The sequence below is a fragment of the Arvicola amphibius genome, chromosome 14 (assembly GCF_903992535.2).
Source record: "Arvicola amphibius chromosome 14, mArvAmp1.2, whole genome shotgun sequence".
Classification (NCBI taxonomy): Eukaryota; Metazoa; Chordata; class Mammalia; order Rodentia; family Cricetidae; genus Arvicola; species Arvicola amphibius.
The window spans coordinates 3,360,803-3,382,523 of NC_052060.1; the positions used below are offsets into that span (position 1 = coordinate 3,360,803).

Here is a 21,721-nt window from a genome sequence, read left to right on the forward strand (position 1 = left end):
ACTTGAACTTCTGTATAAGTTCTGTAAATGATAAGGTTTCATCAATTGTCCCCTTGTTGCAGGCTCCACAGCCCCAGAGCAGCCTCCAGCGTGGTATACCCACATCTGCCCGATCCATGCTTTCAAATTTTGCACAGGCACCCCAGTTGTCTGTGCCAGGTGGCCTCCTTGGTATGCCAGGTAAGATGGATTGATTTCAGAACTTACCTCAGAGTTGACTAGTCTCTGCTTTAAGGGTCATGTATAGCTCAGGTTGACTCTGAGCTTGCTGTGTAACCAAGGCTGCTACTTCTGTGAACTCCTCCATCACAAGTGCTAAAATTACAGGTGTGTACCACCTAGCTTTAGTGCACAGTTCTTTCTGTGTACATGGGTGCATGTATAGAGGTTAGAAGTCAGTCTTGAGTGTCATTCCTCAGCACTATCTACTTGTATTTTGAGATAGGGTCCTTTACTGGCCTCCAGCTGATGAAGTAGGTTGGCTGGCCAGAAACTCCAGAGATCTGGCTCCCATTGCTAGGATTATGAGCATGCACCACCAAACCAGCTTTGTCTATGGCTGCGGTGGGATCAAGTTCAGGTCCTCATACATGCATGGCAAGCACTTTGCTGACAGCTTTCTGTCTGGCGCACTTCTTTTCTTTCATTAGTGTGTATGAGTGTTTTACCTGCGTGTATGTCTGTATTCCACTGCATACCTGGTACCCATGGAGACCATAGTAGGGTGTCTTGATCACCCAGAAGTATAGTTAACATACAGTTGTGACCCATCATGTGGGTGCTGGGAGTCAAACATTGGTCCTCTGAAAAAGCAACCAGTGCTCTTAATTGCTGAGCCTTCTCTAGCCCCTATGCACAAATTTTTAGCAGCCCCTTTAGGCCCGTTGTTCCTTTGCTTTCTATTTTCTCTTCAGGGCATCATAACTATGCTTATTATTCTGCACATGAATTTTTACTAAGTCTTACACGTGCACTAGGACTCTGGTGAAAACAGCAGGGTCCCCACCATTATAAATTGAATTCTGATGTGCTTTTGTTGAGCATGTGAGTTTTTATTTCTGTTGGCTAAAACAGCAGGGTCTACTGTCTAGTATGAATGATCTAGGATTCTTTTCCACACTCAGTGGTTCCCAAATCAGAGCAGATTGTAGATTTTTTTCTCTTCCTTTCAATCATTTTTCTCTTACCGCTGTTTAACCTCGTTCTTCTATGCTGTATTGTAAAGACTGTTCATTATTCCTGGTAGGGCTGATCTTTTTTGGTTTTTCGAGACAGGGTTTCTCTGTATAACAGTCCTGGCTGGCCTGGAACTCGCAGAGATCCACCAGTCTTCATCCTAAGTGCTGGGACTAAGGTGTGTGCCACCACTACCCAGTTAGGGCTGACATGTCTGAAGGAGCTCTTTCTCTGGAGCTTGGGAGTAAGAGCGTAGCTGCTGTTGAAACGAAGCTAGCTCAGGCTAGACAAGTGCAGGCAATTGCATGTTTCCTCCCCATCTCCTCCTGTGCAGCACCATTTCTTAATACCTGTCCTCTTCTTTTGTCTCCCAAATCTAGGTGTCAACATTGCATATTTGAACACTGGCATCGGAGGACATAAAGCCCCCAGTTTGGCAGACCGGCAGCGTGAATACCTTTTAGACATGATCCCTCCCCGGTCTATATCTCAGTCCATCAGTGGACAAAAATAACGCCTGTTCCACTTGTACGGCCCATCCTTGAATCCTTTACCCATTTCTCCTATTGCCCCCCAACTTCCGTCGCATGCAGTGCCTGTACTGGTGCCTACCATACACGGAAAGCAAAACCGAAAAAACAGAAGACAAAAATAGACATCAGCAAGAAAACACACGTCCCGCCCTGCCACCTCTCCTTATTTCACCCTGCTGCGATCTGTCCTCCTGCTGCTCTGTCTTCTCTCTTCGATTTCCTGTAACGGTGAGGTGGATCTTTACCTCTGATAGAGGTCTGAATGAGGTCCTGGGGAGAATCTAAGCCCTTTGATGTGTGTTTCTAAAGTTTGTTTATGCTATAATTTTATTATCATTTTTAATTATATTGTGTGTCTTCCCTTTGTTCTATGAACGGTTAACACCCCCATCTTCTGTTTTCTTTCCTTCCCTACCTCCATTCTGCTAATGCTCCCTCTTAAAAAAAAAAATACAAATGATATACAGTTCAGTGATCACATGCAGAGTGCAGTGGATCCTCAGCTGCCCAGTAGGACATAACAGAGAGTGTAGGACACTTACCTGAGTGTGGAATAGGCGTCATCACCATGCAAGCAGGACTAGCATCCCAGCTATGGTTGGTCAAGATCTGGACAGTTTGAGGGGCTCTTTAAGAATAAGGAAAAGAGCTTGGAGGGAGAAGCTTAAAACAAAAACTACCTGTAGGGAGATTGGGGGAAGAGATGTGACATAAATTTAATAGTGTCCCAAAGAGGACTGCGACCAGGCCCTGGCCTTTCATTGCTGGAGGAATAAGATGGTCTTCTGACCCCAGTGAGGATACAGAAGTCCGTTCCCGGCCAACCATCCCAAGACTGTTCATTTTATTTTCTTTGTAAAAATTGTCTCCCATCACATCTTCATACCCTCTTAACAAATGTTAATCTTCCTTCTAACTATAGTCCCAGAGGAGTGGCTCCTCCCAGCTGCAGGTGGCTGGCTGTCCTAGAAGTTGTAATAGGTGTAAGTGAATCACGTGACAGGAGAGGTTTCTCCCAGCAGTCAAGATCCTTGCGTTTTTCTGTCCCTTTGCCCTCTTGAATGCTGAGAGATATGGCTGTAGCCCCTAATCAGGTTGGTGTCCTGTTCCACCTTTGCTATGCTGACTATAGATCCAACTCCTCAGAGCCAAGCAACTTTTGTCAAACCAGCTTTGGCCCTCAGCTATACAAGTATTGTCTTCCCCAAGCTCCTTTCCCCAAAATTTTAATAATTTTGCTGTTTTGTTTTTTTTTTTTTTTTAATTTTTTTCTTAGGCGCTACTAATGTAGAGAATGAATTGAATTGTGCAATGTTGCTGTTCTGGGGTTAGGGAGGTTAGCATCCTGTTTGCCCACACTGTGGCAAGGAGGTGGGGACCAAGCTGTTGTGAGGTAAGGGAAGCCTGAAAATGAAGGGTTTCTGTTCTCCTCAGTGTGTGTGCACCTGCCTCTACAGCGCTAGATGCCGCCAGAGTGTACTGGGGACGCTCTGAGCAGGTGTATGAGGAGTTGTGTGATATATTGCCCTTGATAGCCACCTGAGGAAATTCCCTCATTTTTATTTTTAAAAACTAAATAATTTTTTTAAAGAAGGCACTTTTAAAATTATTCACACACAAACTGCACACCTTTCCCATAAAATTTGGGGGTAGGGTGGAAGCTGAAATCAAGCTCAGTTCCCCTACTCTGGTCTTTTCACAATACTCCAGTGCCACTGTGGGTGATTATACTGGCCCTACGGGCCCTCCTGGCTTTTCCTTTCTTCAGATTCATTGAGCACTTAATAAAGGAGCAGAGACACAGCTGTGTCTGGGCTCCCCAGTGGGGAAGTGACCTGGATGCTAGATGCTAGGAACACGTAGTTTGAGCAGGTCATTTCAAGTATTTTTCTGGGGAATGTGGTGCCCCTGACTGTAAGTGGTGGGGAGGGAGGGGGGCTGATGGAGCTGGGTCTGGGATTATTTTAAAATTATATACATATATATATATATATATAAAGATATATTCTTACATCTTTTCTTTGCCCTCTGTGCTTTGAAAGCACTGGATAAATTGACTTTGTTTTTCTCTTCCACAAAATGGGAAGTTTTTTTTTCCTCCACTTTTTAAATGTTTTTCTTACCAGTCATCTTGCCTTGTGGCATGTCTGTCTAACCTCTCCCTACCCCGTGATGAAGTGCCATTTCTGTTAAGTCTCCCTGACCCCCAGCTCAGAGGTGCTCATAGGTACAAGGTGCCCAAGTTTGTCAGTTGAGATTAAAAGGAACAGAGAATGTGCAATACTGTCCAGCTGGGGCCTGTCCCTGCCCTGAGCTAGGCTCTCCCTGGGAGCCAGGCCACTTTGAATAGGGTTTGGAAGTAAGATTATAGAAATGGGGAATGGTGGGGAAGGAAAACCCATATAATACAGTGCCTATTTAGGTGCTGAGGCCATAGGGGAGAGGGTAGAGTCTTCCCTGTTTTTATCCCTTCAGGGTCAATTACATAGAAGCTGCTTATTGACTAGTATAGCTCTGTGGCCCTTTGCTCAGTTGCTGAGGTTTGATTTCTCCTCTTTCTCCCCATCTTCATGTCCTTCCCAGGAACTAGTAAGAGGGGTGAGATCTTTTTTAATCATGGTAAAGTGTTAGCCTCCATCTCCTCCCTTAATCCTGCCCCTGTCCCCTTTCTTAAGCCTCTACATTTTACAGCGTTGATTGCCTTGTGTCCTTCAAAGCCTTTTTTTTTTTTAAGCTCTCACCCTCAGGCCTTGGGCCTTTAGATACTAACCCTCATGCCCTAAGGATAGGAGGAAAGGCCCTGAGTTCAGCTGTCCTTTACCATTGGACTTTGGCTCCCAGGTGTCAGTAGAGTGAGGCTCCAACCAGTACGCTCTGGCTTCCTCTAGACCCTGAGGCACTAAAGCCCGGTGTCTTACTCTGTAGAAACCTGGAAAGGGTGGATTAGTGGCAAGGCTGGGGTAAAATTAGGAGACAGAGGTCCTTATTTGTCAGTTTATTTTGTCACTGACCGTAGCATCTGAACTCCATCGCTGAATAAGTATTTTTCCTGCATTTTGGGATATATGTATGGTAGACATTTCTTTTTAAAGACACCAAGATAAATGTTTTCCTGCCTTGGTTACCTTTCCTCGCCCCTTTAAAAGGAATTAGCTATAGAACTGCTTTGTAAAGATGCTTCTTGATATTTTACTTTTGTTCCTTTCCCTAAGCCATTCCCATTCCTCCCTTTTTTCTAGAAGGCATAACCCTTCTCTCCACATCCCCTTCCCCGACTCATCCTAGGTTCCCTTCCTTTTCATCAAGATCTTCATTAGCTTATGATATTTGCTGCCGAGATGTTATAACAAGGACTCATTCGTGTATATAAGCTATTTCTTGATCCATTTAAAAGGAATTGTACATTGTGTAGAAAAAAAAAACTGAAAAAGAGAAAAAAAAAGCCCTAGCCATGGATATTGTGAAACTGTGTTATGTCATTTTGTAATGTGCCCGTTTGTGTATGATCCGTGCAAAAGGGTTTCTGGGGAAGGGGAGGGTGTAGGGAGACAGGGCTGTGGAGGGTGGGGAGAGGAGTGGGCCGGGCCCAGCACACTGAGACTGGCAGCTGCTCCAACCCCATCCCTCCTTAAAGATGCCACCTCCCCCACCACCCACCCCTAATTTGTGCCTTGCCCTCCCCACCCTGGAGTAATCCCTCCAGGTCACCAGCACTGCCTTGGCAGAGCCCACTCCCTACCCTAACCTGCCCACTCTTCCTACCCCCAGCATTAGGTTGATACTGTGGGGAAGTGCTGGAGGTTGGGAGGTAGCCGAGGAATGGGGCAGTTCCTGGGGGCATCGAAACCAAGTATTATTATGAATTGTAATTGTATTTGCACTGTTTTCCCCCCTCTGATTGCATCAGCATATATACAATATACCTATATAACAAAATCCAGTGTCAAAGCTTTCTTATGCAAGGGATTTCCCCCAACCTTCAGAAAAAGAACCTCATGGACCTCTGAAAGGGTGGATTGTCAAGAGATAGTAGGAAGGAAGGGTTTTAGGCATCCTAAGAAAGTTACCTACACCATTCCAGGTTGTGTGCATTGAGGTGAGGCTTGCTCCTGTGAATTACAGGGCTCCAGGTCCAGGATTGTAGAAAATAAGAATCCAAGGCACGTGGAGACATGGTGTACATGTCTAGGACCTACAGGCTTGCTGTGTGATCTTTGGTGGAGCTCAGTGGTGCAAGTGAGGGAGAAAACCACTGGCCTCCACACTAAAGATCCCACAGTTCTTTTCCCACCTGCCCCAACCAAAGCCCTGAGGTGAGGGAAGTGCTGGACTGAAAGACAAGGGAGGAATTGAAAAGAAAAGGACTCGTTGGTATTACTGTTGGCAATGTCTTTGGAAAGTTGCCAGTCCCCTGCTTCAGTATTGATGTAGGGAGAGGTATGTGTAGGATATTAAACCAGTGACATCTTGGTCCTTGTGTTTCTAGCCATGTCACGACACGGACCAGGCTCCAAGCCTCACCTTGTACTCAGAATCCTTAAGAATGGTTAACCAGTGAATGTCCACCAGGTTGGTAGCCAAGTTGCTGTCTTTGTGAGCTATAGGTGTGGAATTTACCTCATCTTGGTGACAAGGAGAGCTCAGATGTGGCCCGCATCTTTCCTTCCCTCAGATCTCATCTGAGCCCCCACAGGCAACTGTTGATAGTCTGTCTCCTTCAGAGGCCCAGTTTATTCCCTCATTTCCTGGGCTGAGTGTTTCTACTCTTAAGTTATTGACTCTGACGCCTGGAGAGAGCGAGCATAGGTTGATGGGTGAGGCCTTGGTGAAGGTGGAGGATAGATTGGGGTGGGTGGCGGGGAGCAGGGAGGTGGGTGGGCAATGGCCTTCCCTGAATAGGGTGGGTGGGAGGGGAACAAGACCCTTTTGCACAACTCTCTTTAAGTTTCCTTTTTTTCTTTCTTTTTTAAAAAAATAACTCATTCTAATTTTCTGCATTGTGTTTGGGAAATAAAATGGAAAAACTAAGACCAATAGGAACTGGTTTTCAAAAGGTAAATACACTCCCATCTGTTTCAGAGACTGCTGAGAATTTTAGCAGTGAAGATTCAAATAATAAGCTAATTTTTGGAGAAAGGATAAAAAGAAAAAACTTTGTAATATTTATCACTTGCAAGCTATGTTTAATAAAGAAAGGAATGGTTTCTAAGCTTTCCTGTTGCTTGTGCTTTAGTTGTGGCCGTGGTGGGAGAGGGGATGGCTTGGTGAGAGAATCTGGGGAGTATTGATGGGTGAGCTATGGTGTATGCTCTACAGTCCCACCATGATGCCCTTGCCTGCCCCTGCCCTTCTCTCTCTCTCTCTCTCTCTCTCTCTCTCTCTCTCTCTCTCTCTCTCTCTCTCTCTCTCTCTCTCTCTCTCTCTCTCGTATTACTATTGAAATCCTTACCTACCTCTGCTGCTCCTCTCCTCTAGGACCCTACTTCATCTGTGTGATGACGTAGAGTCTCAGGGTGTTATGAGTAGGAATCAGACTTTCCCTACCTGCCCGCCCTCACACACTTGTACTAGTCTAGTAGAGTATAACTATTGGTTGCTGATTTCTCTAGACAGTGATATCAGCATCAGAGATCACACCAAACCTTAACATTCGGAATCCATCCCCAAAAAGACCTAGAATTGGTCTCTCAACACAGAGCATCAGTCATTCTATGTTTTCATTATTGAATTGTATTTGGTGTGCATTGGTGTAAGGGTACCAGATCCTCTAGAGCTGGAGTTAGACAATTGTGAGGTGCTACATGAGTGCTAGGAATCAAACCCAGGTCCTCTGGAAGAGCACCAGTGCTCTTAACACTGAGCCATCTCTCCAGCTCTGCGTTTTATTTCTAACAAACGTTTTAGATGACTCCCAGCTAAAGAAGAAGGTGTCATTTCCTGGAATACTTGAAGGTCAGGACTGCCTAGCTCCTTAATGCTCTGCCACACTTTATACCCTTTATGTAGAGGAGCCTTGCTGGAAGCTTATTACCAATCCTAGTGTCAATGCTACGTGAGCACAGAAGAGACAGTATTTGTGGGAACATAAGCCATGAGCTTTTCCTCCAAGACCATTTTGGTTTACACTGTGGGACAAAGGGAAAGAAAGGTTGGCTGAGGTAGTGGAGGGTTTGATCTTTACAAAGGATGGCAAAGGTAGGAGATGAGCGGCATTTGCTGCTGGGTAACAGGCTAGGGAAGGGAGGCATCACAGTTGTGAGGTGTTGCTTATTTTAACAAGAGGTTCTAGGACTGAAACTGTTAATCAGACTAATCATTTTAGAAGTAGAAATAAATCTGCCTGGCCAGGTGGTGCATGCTTTTAATCCCAGAAGTTGGGAGGCAGAAGTAGGCGGTGGATCTCTGCGTTCAAGGACAGCCAGGGCTGTTGTTACACACAGAAACATGGCATGAAAAACAAAAAAGGAATAGAAATCAAGGGGTTGTAGAAATGGCTTGAGATGAAGATCACTTGATCTTACTGTACAGGACTTGGGTTCAATTTCTAGCATCCATGTGGACTTGCCAAGAATGCCAGCCATCTTCTACCCTAAACCATGGCCAAGTTCGTCCGTAACTTCGCGGAGAAGGCCCCGGGGCTAATATCCGCTGCTGTGACTTACTCAAAGCCTCGATTGGCCACATTTTGGCAATACGCCAAGGTTGAGCTGGTTCTCCCAACCCCTGCTGAACTCCCTGCAGCTATTCAGAGTGGGGGGGGGGGATAATTCAATAATTCAAAGTGCTAAAACTGGTAGCTTCAAACATCTTACAGTTAAGGAAGCTGTGCTGAATGGTTTGGTGGCCACTGAGGTGTGGATGTGGTTTTATGTCGGAGAGATCATAGGCAAACGTGGCATCGTTGGCTATGATGTGTGAAGACTGAACTTCACATCTGACTTTATTTGAGTTCTTTGAATATTCTTGGACCACATGTAATGAGACTGCTATCTGAATAAAATACCAACTGTCAAATAAAAAAAAAGAATGCCAGCCATACACACAGCACACACATGTACATCAGGCAAAACATGCATTCACATCTGTGGCCAGGCTTCAGAGCTGCCCATCGTGGCTGCAGTTTCATCGTGTAAAACGACCTGCGCAGCACTGATCATGGTAATGCGTGGCTGGGATCCCTGCATAGAGGATCACTAGGACATTCCTGAGCCGGAGGTTAGTCTGGACCACAGACCAAGTTTAAAGCCAGCTGGGGTTCTATCATGAGGCCCTCTCCTGGGAGAGAAGGAACAAGCAGAGATGGAGCTTGCATCACTTTCCCTTCGGGTCTTGAGACTCTCCTTGGGACTAGTGTCAGAGAATATTCAGATGAGAGATAAATGTTTTCCCAAACACTACCACTTTGCACCTAGAACACATGTTCATTATGTGACACCCCCCCCCCCATTTATTATGGAAAAGTGAAAGCCGCCATGGAGGCTACTGTGTGCCTGGCCACTGTCATCAGCTTACGGCAGCGGCTCCCGTCTTCCCCAGTGCTGTGTCCCTTCACACAGTCCCTCGTGCTGGGGTGACCCCAGCCATAACATTATTTTGTTGCTATTTCTGAACGGTAATTTTGCTGCTGATATGAATCGTAATATAAGTATCTGATTTAGGACCCCCAAACGGGTCCTGCCCACAGGTGGAGAGCTGCTGGCGTAGGGTGTAAACTAGCCTTGGCTCCCCACCAGTCTCTCTCGTCCTCAAGCTTATATTGTCTGGCCCTTTTTCTAGCAGGAACTTAACGTTCATAAGTGCCCTTCACTTAGAACTACACAGATTTGACTCGAGTGTCCGGCATGAGAATTTTAGCAGGATCTTATGGTTCAGGCCTGTAAATCCTAGCTACTTAGGAGGCTGAAGTCGGAGGATCTTAAGTCCGAAGCCTGTCAGGGGCTGGTAGTCTAACTCTGAGTGTTAAAGCCTAGCATGCAAGAGGCCGTAGACTAAATTCCCAGCACCATAGGACAGCACAGTGCTGTAGCATGAATAATAAAAACCCAGAGGCAGATATTGGGGTTCTGCTGGAGCTCTAATCCCACATGGGAAGGTGGGATAGCAGAGGAGAATGGGGGACCCCATTGAGCTTCTCCTACTTTCTTAGAGGAACCCACCCCCTACCCTTTGCTTTGCGTTTCTAAGTCAGTTCCAGATCAGAGATCCTAGTGTCTCCTTTCCCTTCTCAACCTTTAATTTTAAAATTATTATTAACCCTAGGGGTGGAGATACACAGCTATAATGGCAGTGCCCAGGTGACTGAAGGAGGAAGATTGAGGCTAACTTGTGCCAAAAATAAAAATGACCCTCCCACCCCAGCTTTGTTTTGTTTTCTGTGGTTGTTTCTTCTTAATCACATTTGCTTTCGGGAAAGGACAGCTCTCGGGCGTCTGTTCTCTCCCTCCGCCACGTAATTCCCTGGGATTGAACCCAGGTCCTTTGCTGTGGCCTCAAGAGCTTTTTCCTGCTGAGCTGCCTCATCTGCATTCCCCACCCCCGCCCCCTGGGGGAATAAGGACTTTATCAGAAAAGTCATCCACTGATGGAGAGCATCTAAGTCTCTTTTCTGTTGCTGTGACAATGGGACCCCATGATCCTGACACAAGGTCTCATGTCCCTCTGGCTTGCCTGGACATGCCCAGCTCTGCCCGCCCAGCGCTTGCACCAGGCCTCTTTTTCATTTATTTTATTTCTTTTTAAAATTAATATTATTTTAAGATTAACTGGCAAACCTGGCCCAGCTGGAAGAGTTTTCTCCCCATCCTGGGAGTTCCTGGCTTGTTCCAGGAGAAGGGAGTGGCTTGGGCAGGGTGGCCGACAGGGAAGGATATATGGATGGGACTTGAAGGGGGCTTCGGGTGATTGAGGGAATGGAGCATACTACATAAAACTACATAAACTGCTTAAAACATCGGTCCAGGCAGAGAGCTCTTACCCTGCACCGGCCCTCTTCCTTGGCCATCCTGGACCTCCCTCTGTAGATCAGGTTAGCCTTGAACTCAGAGCTTCGCCTGCCTCTGCCTCCCGAGTGCTGGCCTTAAGGTGAGCAGCACCACCTGGCTTCTAGTTTTTACATTTTTTTTTTTCAGTTATGTATCCTTTGGTGAGATTGCAATGAGTGGCTATGGCCTGGAGCCTACGGTTTCCTGCCCATGCCTGCTTAGTTAGCCATAGGAGCCCCCTAGTGGCTGATCAAGGCATGACTGTCCAACACAAACAGCACCCACGTGTCCGGCTTCCCGCTGTGTCCTTTGAGGTTCTGCTGCAGCCCTCTTTTAGGAAACGATATCTCCCACCCCATTTGACCACCCAGAGGGTTCCCTCTGAGTTCCAAAGCTTTTCATCCTGGCCCTCAGGAGGCACTCGCTAGTGCACGCATAGTTGCAGATGCAAGAACTCATACAGGCTGACTGAGCCCGCTCCCTACCTCACCTAGAGCCCCTACTGCCCTCTGAATCAAGTATGGATCCCATTCTGGCCTTTGCCTTTCTCAGCACCCATTTCTGGAGTCAGCATCTCTGCTGCCTGCAGGCAATGTGCTGTTATCTCCTGGGCATTTGCCTCTCTCACCTCCTCCTGCCTCTTTCTGTTCACCCTCCAGCACCTAGCTTGACCCAGCCTAGCCCTAAAAGCCCCTGGCCATCCCTTGCCCAAGCCCAGGCCTGCTTCCCACTGTACTTCTAGCAGGTGCTGAGCTACTGGAAGCTCCACGAATTAGCAGGATCCCTCTGGTTTGTGCAGAAAGTTGGATGCTCAGAATTCCAAAGCATTCTCTATTCTAAACAACCAGGTAGACACACTCTCCCTGTGTCCAGAGCCCATCCTGGTCCTTATCAGGGCCAGCTGGGTACCCTGGCTATTGCAGATACTGGCCACATTTTATGCCCTACAGTGGTAGGTGATCTCATCAGCCTGGCTCACGCTGGTAATGTGGAAGATACCACCAGACAGCATTGTGACCCAGAGGGTGCAGAAGTCACAAATCCACAGTCTGCACCCTACACCCAGCTACCGAACAGTACTCACTCCTGGCTCAATGGTGGCCAGAGCTACGCCACTGTGCTGCCGGAAATGGACCATTAGGCAGGATTTGAAGCAGCCAGCACTGCCCGCTCCACCTTGGGCAACCTTGGTGAAAGTGGGGCAGACTTAGGTGTTGGGTGGCGTGAGAGTATCTGCACATCAGACCTGCCACTTCCCGTTGATCTCATCACTACCTCATTAAATAGTCACTTCTGTGACTTTGGGGAGTCTAAATGCTTTCTTTTCCTTTGTTAAAATTTCTTAGTTTAGCTGGGCAGTGGTGGCACACTCCTTTAATCCCAGCACTTGGGAGGCAGAGTCAGGTGAATGAATCTCTGTGGATTTGAGGCCTATCTGGTCTACAGAGCGAGTTCCAGGACAGGCTCCAAAGCTACAGAGAAGCCCTGTTTAAAACAATAGATAGATAGATAGATAGATAGATAGATAGATAGATAGATAGATAGATAACTTGGTTTGTAGCCAAGACAACCGGATTTAAAGTCCTTCCTTAACCTCCAGTCCAGGATCTTGGGATTACAGCCATTCTTTGCTCCTTGATTTTTAAAAAATTACATATTACAGTTGTGTTGGTATAAAGTCAAATGTATTCTAAGCTGATACATTACACAACCATTATCCTTTTTCCAATTCTTGTTGTAATGAAATTATGAAGCTCACAGATGTGGAGTTGATAGAGTGCTTGCCTAGCTTGCACAAAGCTCTGGATTCAGTCCCCATCGCGAAAACCAGATGTTGTAGTGCATGCCTGTTACAGACCAGATGTTGTGCTGCACACTTGTAACATAGACCAAATGTGGTGGTGCATACCTGTAACATAGACCAGATGTGGTGGTGCACACCTGTAACATAGACCAGATGTAGTGCATGTCTGTAACAGAGGCCAGATGTGGTGCTGCACACCTGTAACATAGACCAGATGTGGTGGTGCACACCTGTAACAGACCAGATGTAGTGGTGCACACCTGTAACATAGACCAGATGTAGTGCATGTCTGTAACAGAGGCCAGATGTGGTGCTGCACACCTGTAACATAGACCAGATGTAGTGGTGCACACCTGTAACATAGACCAGATATAGTGCATGTCTGTAACAGAGGCCAGATGTGGTGGTGCACGCCTGTAACATAGACCACATAGACCAGATGTGGTGCTGCACACCTGTAACATAGACCAGATAGACCAGATGTGGTGGTGCACGCCTGTAACATAGACCAGATATGGTGGCACACACCTATAACCCAGCACTCTGGAGGTAGAAGCAGGCAGGATCAGAAATGCAAGAGCATCCTCAGCTACACAGTGATTGTGAGGCCAGGGACTTTGTATAAACTGCTGATCCAGGCGCTGGGCATTGAACTCAGGTTCTCAGGATGAACAAAAGTACTCAAAAGTACAGGTCCAAGGCACTATGCATGCAGTCTAGTGGCTGAGCTTTTCCTGCCCAGGTCTACAGTGGGTACCGTCCTGGGTGCTGCCATGTCTCCCCATCCTCTGTCCCACAGGAGCCCTGTCTCTTTCCAGCTGGGCACAGGCCTGCGGCTCCCAGTCACTGGTGGTCCTGGGTCTTACATAGGGTGTTCAGAGGAGGCAGTCCTGTGACATCAGGATGGCACTGCTGTCACTGGCCAAGGTCAGCTCCCTTCCACCTGGCGCTCCCACGTGGCCACTAAGCCCCTAGACTCTCATGAAGGTCAGCTCAGATCCTATAGTTCAGCCCGTGGAGACAGTCAATGCTGCCTGGACCTAGCGCCTCCTCTACCCTCAATTGACTTATTCTGTGTCTGAGGATGGGACCAAGGAACTTGGCTTTGAGGGATCTAGGTACCAAGAGAGGAGGTGGGAGTTGTCATCAGAGCTGGCCGCTGTCCCACAGATAGATCACCAGGGCTGATGTCTGACAGGCCTGATTGATGGCCTCATTCAGCTGAGCCCTGGCAGCAGGCCAGAGGCCAGGGCAGACACAATAGAGAGATTAGGGACTGAGGCATGGGCATTGTGTTCCCTTGGAGACAATGGAGTCACCTCCTCCTTTCTCCATTGGGCCCATCTGCCTATCTACCCATGAGGTCAGCTTCCCAGGACTCCTGGCTTTCCCTTCACCCCTCCTGACACTAGCAGCAGTGGTGAGGGACACTAGGGGAAGGAACGTGCTCAGATGCTCAGGCTCACGGAACACACACCTGTAGCCGGCTTTCTCAGCCCTCCAGCCCCAAATCATGATGCAGACTTACTACAAGTGATGCTCATTTCTAGCTAGCTTTTTTCCTTTACTCTCTATCTATGATTTACTTCATAACTTTTTCATTCTGTAAGCCCTACTCCGTGTCTGGTTGGCTTCTCGTTCTCCTTTCTCTCTCTCTTCTTGAGCCTAAATTTCTCCTCACACTTATTCTCTCTACCTGTGCCAACCCCACCTAGCCCTCTACTGTCCAGCTATTGGCTACTCAGTTTTCAGCAAGGTGAACTAGCAACTTATCGTTACATAATTAAACAAATACAGCATAAACAAATGTAACACCCTTTACATAGATAAAGTAATATTCTGCAACATAAACAATGTAACACATCTTTACTTAGTTAAAGTATTATTCCACAACACACACCTGTGCTAGAAATTACACCCATGCAGTCCATCTGACTCCAGGGCATAGACAACATAGACCTTCAAAGAAGCCACAGATACTAGGAGATGATTCTACAGAAGCTCAGGACCACAGACACCTGTGTCGGAAGTCCAGGGCCACAGGCGCAGGCGCCGTGTCAGAAGCCCAGGGCCACAGGCACCCTTCCACAAACATCACAAACCTGCAAGTGGGGTAGGACAGATAGGTGGGCAAGAGCGGTCTCCGAAGGCCTTCAGGCCTGCTACTCTGCCAGGGATGCTCTTCCCCACCCACAGTCCTAAGTGTTGGCCATATGACCCTTCAGCTCACCTTCCAGCCCTCTGGGCCCTAAGAATGTCTCCCTCCTGCAGTCTCCGTGTGCAGTAGTCCTTCAGGGTGTCCTGCTTCTGCCACCTCTGCCCTCTGCTCCTCCCATCTTTGGCCCAGCTGTCCCACCTCTATGTCTCCTACCACTTGCCTCAACTTTCCTCTCAGATCCTGCTGGATCCAGTTTCCCTGGACCCCTAGTGTCTCCCCGAACCCCAGTCTTATAGACGATAGCAGTGGGGTAGTCCCATGCTTCCAGGCCCTGCCCTCTCAACCTCACCTCCAGTCCCTGGGCCTTTAGCATTCCCACCAACACTCAGGTGCACGGTGGTGCCTCTGGCCTTGGCTTGCGGATACCAGGAGGCCTCTGACTAAATACCATCCTCAGGGTCTGCATTCCGGGCCTCCCTAACCCTGACTTCCTCCCTTAGCCCTGGATTTTGAGAGGGCCAGGCCAATATCGTGACAGGTCCATAATAGCTCAGTTAAGAACTAGGAGCTGGGCAGTGGTGGCGCACGCCTTTAATCCTAGCACTTGGGAGGCATAGACTGGCGGATCTCTGTGAGTTCAAGGCCAGACCTGTGTACAGAGTGAGTTCCAGGACAGGTTTCAAAAACTACAGAGAAACCCTGTCTTGAAAAACAAACAAACAAACAAGCAAAAAGAAAGAAAGAAAAAGAAAGGAAGAAAGAACTGGACTCAGTTCCTCAGTTCACAAACAAAGGGCAATCAATCACTAATGCCCCAACACTGGACGAGGCTCGTAGAAGGCTGGTCAACCCCCACCACCACCAACAGCTGATAATAAATAAGGACAAAGCCTGGGACCTGTCCAGACCTGCCCGAGAATGGAAAAACTATAGCCTTAGCCCACCCATACTAGCTCTAACCAATTAGAAATGTAATAATATGATTGCCACTCATGTAAGCCAATCCTAAGTAGAATGGTCACACTGCTTTTAAAATTCCTGTAGCTGCCGGGCGGTGGTGGCGCACGCCTTTAATTCCAGCACTTGGGAGGCAGAGGCAGGCGGATCTCTGTGAGTTCAAGACCAGCCTGGTCTACAAGAGCTAGTTCCAGGACAGGCTCTAAAAAAGCTGCAGAGAAACCCTGTCTCGAAAAACCAAAAAAAAAAAAAAAAAAAAAAATTCCTGTAGCTGTGCTTAGAAGGAGCTTAGCGTCCCTCTCAGGGTTGCTGCCATTCTGCACAGGTGTGCGACCCCACATACATGTGGTATAATAAACATTCTTGCTGACTGCATCGTGACTGGGGGTCTTTGGGGGACTTCTCGCAGACCTGTGCCTCTCATGAGTGTTCCCACCCCTGAGGGGTCAAGTACACCTTTAATCCCAACACTCAGAGGCAGAGGCAGGAGACTCTCTGTGAGTACTAAGCCAGCTAGTTCTAGGAGAGCTTCAGCTACACAGAGAAACCATGTCTTGGGAGAGAAAAAAAAGTAACTTGGGGAGAAAAGAGTTTATTTTTACCTTATAGATTATAAGCCAATTACTAAGCAAAGGCAGGACAAGAATTTAGGGCAGGAACCTGGAGGCAAAAACTGATACAGAGGTCACTGAGTAATGTTGCTTACTGGTTTATTACTCAGGCCTCATTCAATTACTTTCTTTTTTTTTAAAGATTTATTTTATATATGAATGCTCTATATATTTGTATGACTTTATGCCAGAAGAGGACATCAGATTCCCACTACAGATGGTTGTGAGCCACCATGTGGTTGCTGGGAATTGAACTCAGGTCCTCTGGAAGAGTAGTCAGTGTTCTTAACCACTGAACCATCTCTCCAGCCCTCAGTCTACTTTCTAATAGCACCCAGCAGTGGCATTGCCCACAGTAAACTGGGTTCACCCACATTAATCATCAATCAAAAAAATGTTAGGCAGAGGCAGGCAGAGATCTCTGTGAGTTTGAGGCCAGCCTGGTTTCAAGACAGCCACACCTACATAGAGAGACACTGTCTCAAGAGAGAGAGAAAAAAAAAGAAAAAATATATCTGTACATCACGTGCCTGTCTAGTACCCCAGTAACTAGGGAACCAGAGTTAAAGATGGCCATTGAACCCATTCCTTTGTGTTATGCTCAGGTCTGCCTCCATGTATGCCCACACGCCAGAATAGGGCGCCAGATCTCATTACAGTGGATGTGAGTCACCATGTGGTTGCTGGGAATTGAACTCAGGACCTCTGGAAGAGCAGTCAGTGTTCTTAACCACTGAACCATCTCTCCAGCCCCCAGGATTTGTCTTAGGGTAAATTACTGAGACTTCGGGCCTCTATTGAACTTGTTATGGCTGGGTGCTACACTCTGCAAGGGCAGCCAGTGCTCTTAACCACTGAGAGCTCTCCCTCCAGCTGTTAACTGTAATTCTGTTGTAAGTAAGAGCTTTTTGGGGCCAGGGAGATGGCTCAGGCGTGAAGTGCTTGCCACACGAGCAGGGGGGCCAAGTTTGACTTCCAGCGTGCTTAGAAAAGCCAAGCACTAGATCTGGTGGAGCAGCCGCTAATCCCAGCACTCGGGAGGCAGAGGCAGGCGGATCTCTGAGCTCAAGGGCAGACTGGTCTACAGAGTGAGCTCCAGAACAGCCAATGCTACACAGAGAAACCCTGGAGAGAGAGAGAGAGAGAGAGAGAGAGAGAGAGAGAGAGAGAGAGAGAGAGAGAGAGAGAGAGAGAGAGAGGAGGGAAGAAGAAGGAGGAGGAGGAGGAGGAGGAGGAGGAAGAAGAAGAAGAAGAAGAAGAAGAAGAAGAAGAAGAAGAAGAAGAAGAAGAAGAAGAAGAAGAAGAAGAAGAGGAAGAAGAAGACAGGGAAGAATGGTCTCTTACCCTCTAGGACAACCTGGTGACTCCCAGAGTTTGCACAGAAGGGACGAAGGCTTTGTTCTCTTCTTAGCTGCTCCTCTCTCTGCCTCTACCTCTCTCTAGTTCTCTCTAGTTTCACTCTCAGACCACACTCTTTAACCTCTCAGTGTCTGCAATGCACTCACAGATCAAATGATCAAACTGCCCCTGGCAGCAGGCCAACAGGAGCCCCCCTCCCCGCTTCTTTGCTCCCTTTGTTTTCCGGCACTTATTTCAGAGAGTTCTGCACTCCACAGGCATCAGGCATGCATATGGTAGGCAAAACACCCTGACTTGCGAGGATACATAAATAAAATATAAACGCTTATATTTATGGTTAAGGGGGAGCATTTCCAAAAGCAGGGCATGGTGACTCACACCTTTAATGGTAGCACTCAGGAGGTAGAAGCAGGCATACCTCTGAGTTTAAGGCCAGCCCGGTCTACAGAGGGAGGCCCAGGCTGGTCAAGCCTACATGGGGAAACCCTGACTTGAAAAACAAACAAGAAAAGACACTCTCCCACAAGGAACTGAAAGGGCATTTCACAAAGTGACTGGGAGCTTTGCAAACTGTTCTCGTAATATCGGGCTTGTGTGTGAACAAGAAACGCTCCCGTGACAAAAAGCCAGATCCCCAAGTCCAGAGTTGTGTCGGCTGCCTGAGGCAGGAGGATCATTAGTCCAGCCTGGTTTACTAGAACAAGACCCTGGGACTGAAATTCAAAATCCCCAACCAAGCCGTGCGGTGGTGGTACAGCACTCAGGAGGCAGAGGCAGGCGGATCTCTGTGAGTTCGAGGCCAGCCTGGTCTACAAGAGCTAGTTCCAGGACAGGCTCCAAAGCTACAGAGAAACCTTGTCTCGAAAAACCAAAAAAAAAAAAAAAAAAAAACCTGACAAAATCCCCAACCAAAATCTTGTATCCGGTACGACAGCGACAGCAGATTGTCACGTGGAGGAGGTGGGGATACATCAGCAGCACAGAGACAAGTCCTGAGCTGGAGAGTCGTGCACCTAGTAGATGCCCATCTGGCACGCACAAAGGCCTTGCACTGGGGCAAGGTGGCCTGTGCCTGTAATCCCAGTACTCGGGAAGTGGAAGCAGGAGGATCAGAAGTTTTAGGTCCTGCTCAAGTCCACCGTATAGTAAGTTCAAGGACAGTCTGGGCTACTTGAGATCCTGTCTTAAAGACACATACACATACACTGGAATACATTCATCTATAAAGTGGAACGAAATGTGACTACATCAATCGAAAATACGCTAAGTGAAACCAGGCAGAGGGGGCACATGCCTGCCTTTGATCCCAGCACTCAGGAGGCAGAGGCATCTGTGATTCCAGGACAGCCAGGGCTACACAGAGAAACTCTAATGGGGTCTGCTCTGTCCCTTTAAGCCACGCCCACTCCCTCCCCTGTTCTGCTGAAGCAAACTGGTCTTCAGCTTCCAGCCTGTCACTTTCCATCTTTCTTGAAGAGGCAGCTTCAGTCTCTCCCTTCTCCCCACTTCTCCCCCCTGCCTCTCTTTCTGCTCTTCTCCCTTTTCCCCTCCATAACCCAGTAAATAAATATCCAACCTCACTCTGCATGGTGTGCCTGTCCATGTCTCTGTCTCTCCCCTGTGGCATGGCTCCCTGCCCGGGACCAGCCGCCTTTGGAGATTTGCAGCATGGTCTCGTGGCATGCCCATCTGTCTCTCCTCATGGGACTGACTGCCCCATCGAGGTCTCTCACAGGTGCACCATGCTGCTCCCTGCTTGGGACTGGCTGCTCTCGGGACCCGCTGTCTGCTGCAGCCACTAGGGGACCTGCAGCATTTTACTTAAACCATTACAGAAATCCTGTCTCAAAACAAAACAAAAAAAACTCTAAGAGTAATAATAGTAAAAAGTAAAACATGCTAAGTGAAAAAAGACATAAAAGATCACATAGTCTATGATACATAAAATGCCTAAGCTGGGTGTGCTAGCTGATGCCTGTTCCACACCAGCTTGGGTTACACAGTGACTTCCCGAGTGAGGTTATGCTGTAACTAAGTAAAACAAACACCAGTATCTACAATGCAGATGTCTACACAGACAGACAATAGATGCGTGACTTTCAGGGCACCATGAAGAAAGAGTAGGTAATGACTGGCAATTAATAGATTGTTCTCTCTGGGATGATGAAAATATTCTAAAGAGTTCATTTTCCTTGTTTTGTTTTGAAATGGGGAACCGCTGCGTCCTGGGCCTCCCCGTTACAGCATCTGGCGCGGCTAGGACAGGCGCACCCCAGGGCTCCCCTCCAAGGGTAGACTAGTACAGTGGAGCTGCGGCTGACAGGGAACAGAGCTCCGTGAACTCTGTTCTGTGTACATTCCTGAGGCCGGAGGTGCCACCTCATCCCACAAACGATGCTGCATCTGCATCTTTAACCCCTAAAGACCTAAGGAGGAGCCGCCCGATGCTTCTGTCTGTCCCGCCCCTCCATTCATCTCTCAGCTTCAGAGACAAGTAGGGGAGGGGAGGCTCCAAAGAAGTCAGGTGAGTAGCTAGTTCCGCCAAGCGTGGAGCAAGAGGACGCCTCCCGCCTTCCTGGCACTGTGTGCGCTTGTGCGGTGAGCCCGGGCTCGCTCTGGGCAGGTTGGACTAGGAGGAGCTCCCGGGTGACCAAGATCTTCTGGAGAGATGAGGCCCAGGAGCTAGGAAAATGTGAAGGCCACTTCCTTACAGTGAAGCTCTGCATGCCCTGAGGTCTTTGTCCTGTGTGGCACCGATTTGAAGAAACAGCTACAAAGACGTGGAAGTGGCAGTGTCTTTGCGTGGGGACGTTGAAAATTGAGCTACTAGAATCTTACACTTCTTTGATTTTTCTCAGTCGCCTAAAAATACAAAAACTTTTGTGTGCATTCCATACAAAAGCAGAGGTCACAGTTTTCGGATTCCTGCCCTGAGATGGAGTGCCCTTAAGTGTCCAGCAAAGATGTCACAGACTCAGCGATGGCAGGGAGGGGGGGGATGGCTCGGTTGATAAAGACCAGTTGCCTAGCTGGATGATCCAAGTTTGATCCCCAAGACCATATGGTAGAAGGAGAAAACTGGCTCTGGCAAGTTGTCCCTTGACCTCCACGTGTACCTGCTGTGGCTTTGCTTCTGCCCCAGTTAAAAAAAAAAAAAAAAAAAAAAAAAAAAAAAAAGCACACAGGCTCGTGTGCTGTGGTTCTTTCCACTGCGGCTTTCAGGGCGTTGACCATCCCCGCCCAATAAAGGGCTCCAGCCAGCGCTTTTGTAGGTTATCTCATAATCCTATTTAACTTTGTTTCAACTTTTTTGTTTTTTGCTCTTGAAGGAAAAATTAATTCTTTTGAATTAAGTCAGCCTGAGGCAGGGGAGGTTCAAGGCCGGCCTGGGCTACTGGAAAGAGTCTGTTTGGAAGATCTCTCCCACCTTAAAACAATAAGGCCTGCTTGTTAGCCTTCCCTTTTATCTCTAGTTATAGCCTCTGGGAGGCTGCGCAGTAGCTGTTCCTGGGAAGGCCACCCCTGGGTCAGCCTTCTGTGCAGACTCCCCTTTCTCTCAGCCTGTGGGTAAGCGCAGGCGTCCTGCACACCCACCTGATGTTTTACTACCAAGCGAAGCAAGGTCAGCGTTTCGACCGGCACTGTTCAATACAAGTGTGTGAGCCATAACGAGAAAACCAGGAGACACTAAATAACTGATTTGGTAGATCGAGAGGGAGCAAGTGAGCCATATAATTCTAAAATAGCAACTCTTTAACAAAGCAATATTAAGGTTTTAACTCCACATAGTCAAGATTGTATCTCCTCATGTAAGCAATATATAATGCTAAAACATTCTGCTTAAGCTGGGTGGTAGATGCAGAGGCAGGTGGATCTCTGTGAGTTCGAAGCCAGCCTGGTCTACAAGAGCTAGTTCCAGGACAGGCACCAAAGCTACAGGGAAACCCTGTCTCAAAAAAAGAAAAGAAACCATTCTGTTTATTTTTTGGAGAAGGGTCTTATAAGCTGGACTCGAGCTCACTCTGTAGGCAAGGATCTTGTCTCTGCTTCCTGGGTGCTAGGACTGCAGGCATGTGCTACCACGCCAGGCTTTATGGTTTTATGTGGTGCTGAGCATCAACCCCTGGGCTTCCTGGAGGCGA

The 21,721-nt window shown here is 47.7% G+C and overlaps 1 protein-coding gene and 1 pseudogene across 4 annotated transcripts in view; both read left to right on the top strand.

Moving 5' to 3' along the window:
- Gatad2b (GATA zinc finger domain containing 2B) overlaps positions 1–5,175 on the top strand; it is a 67,736-nt gene extending 62,561 nt beyond the window's left edge. For all 4 annotated transcript variants that reach the window (XM_038311372.1, XM_038311373.1, XM_038311374.1 and 1 more), the window contains exons 10-11: positions 63–180; positions 1,557–5,175. In XM_038311372.1, coding sequence (XP_038167300.1) covers positions 63–180; positions 1,557–1,690 — 252 coding nt within the window. In that variant the 3' untranslated portion in view covers positions 1,691–5,175. The remainder of the gene's footprint in view (positions 1–62; positions 181–1,556) is intronic.
- A 3,121-nt stretch (positions 5,176–8,296) lies between these two features.
- On the top strand, positions 8,297–8,704 carry LOC119801498 (annotated as a pseudogene).
- Positions 8,705–21,721: the final 13,017 nt, after the last annotated feature.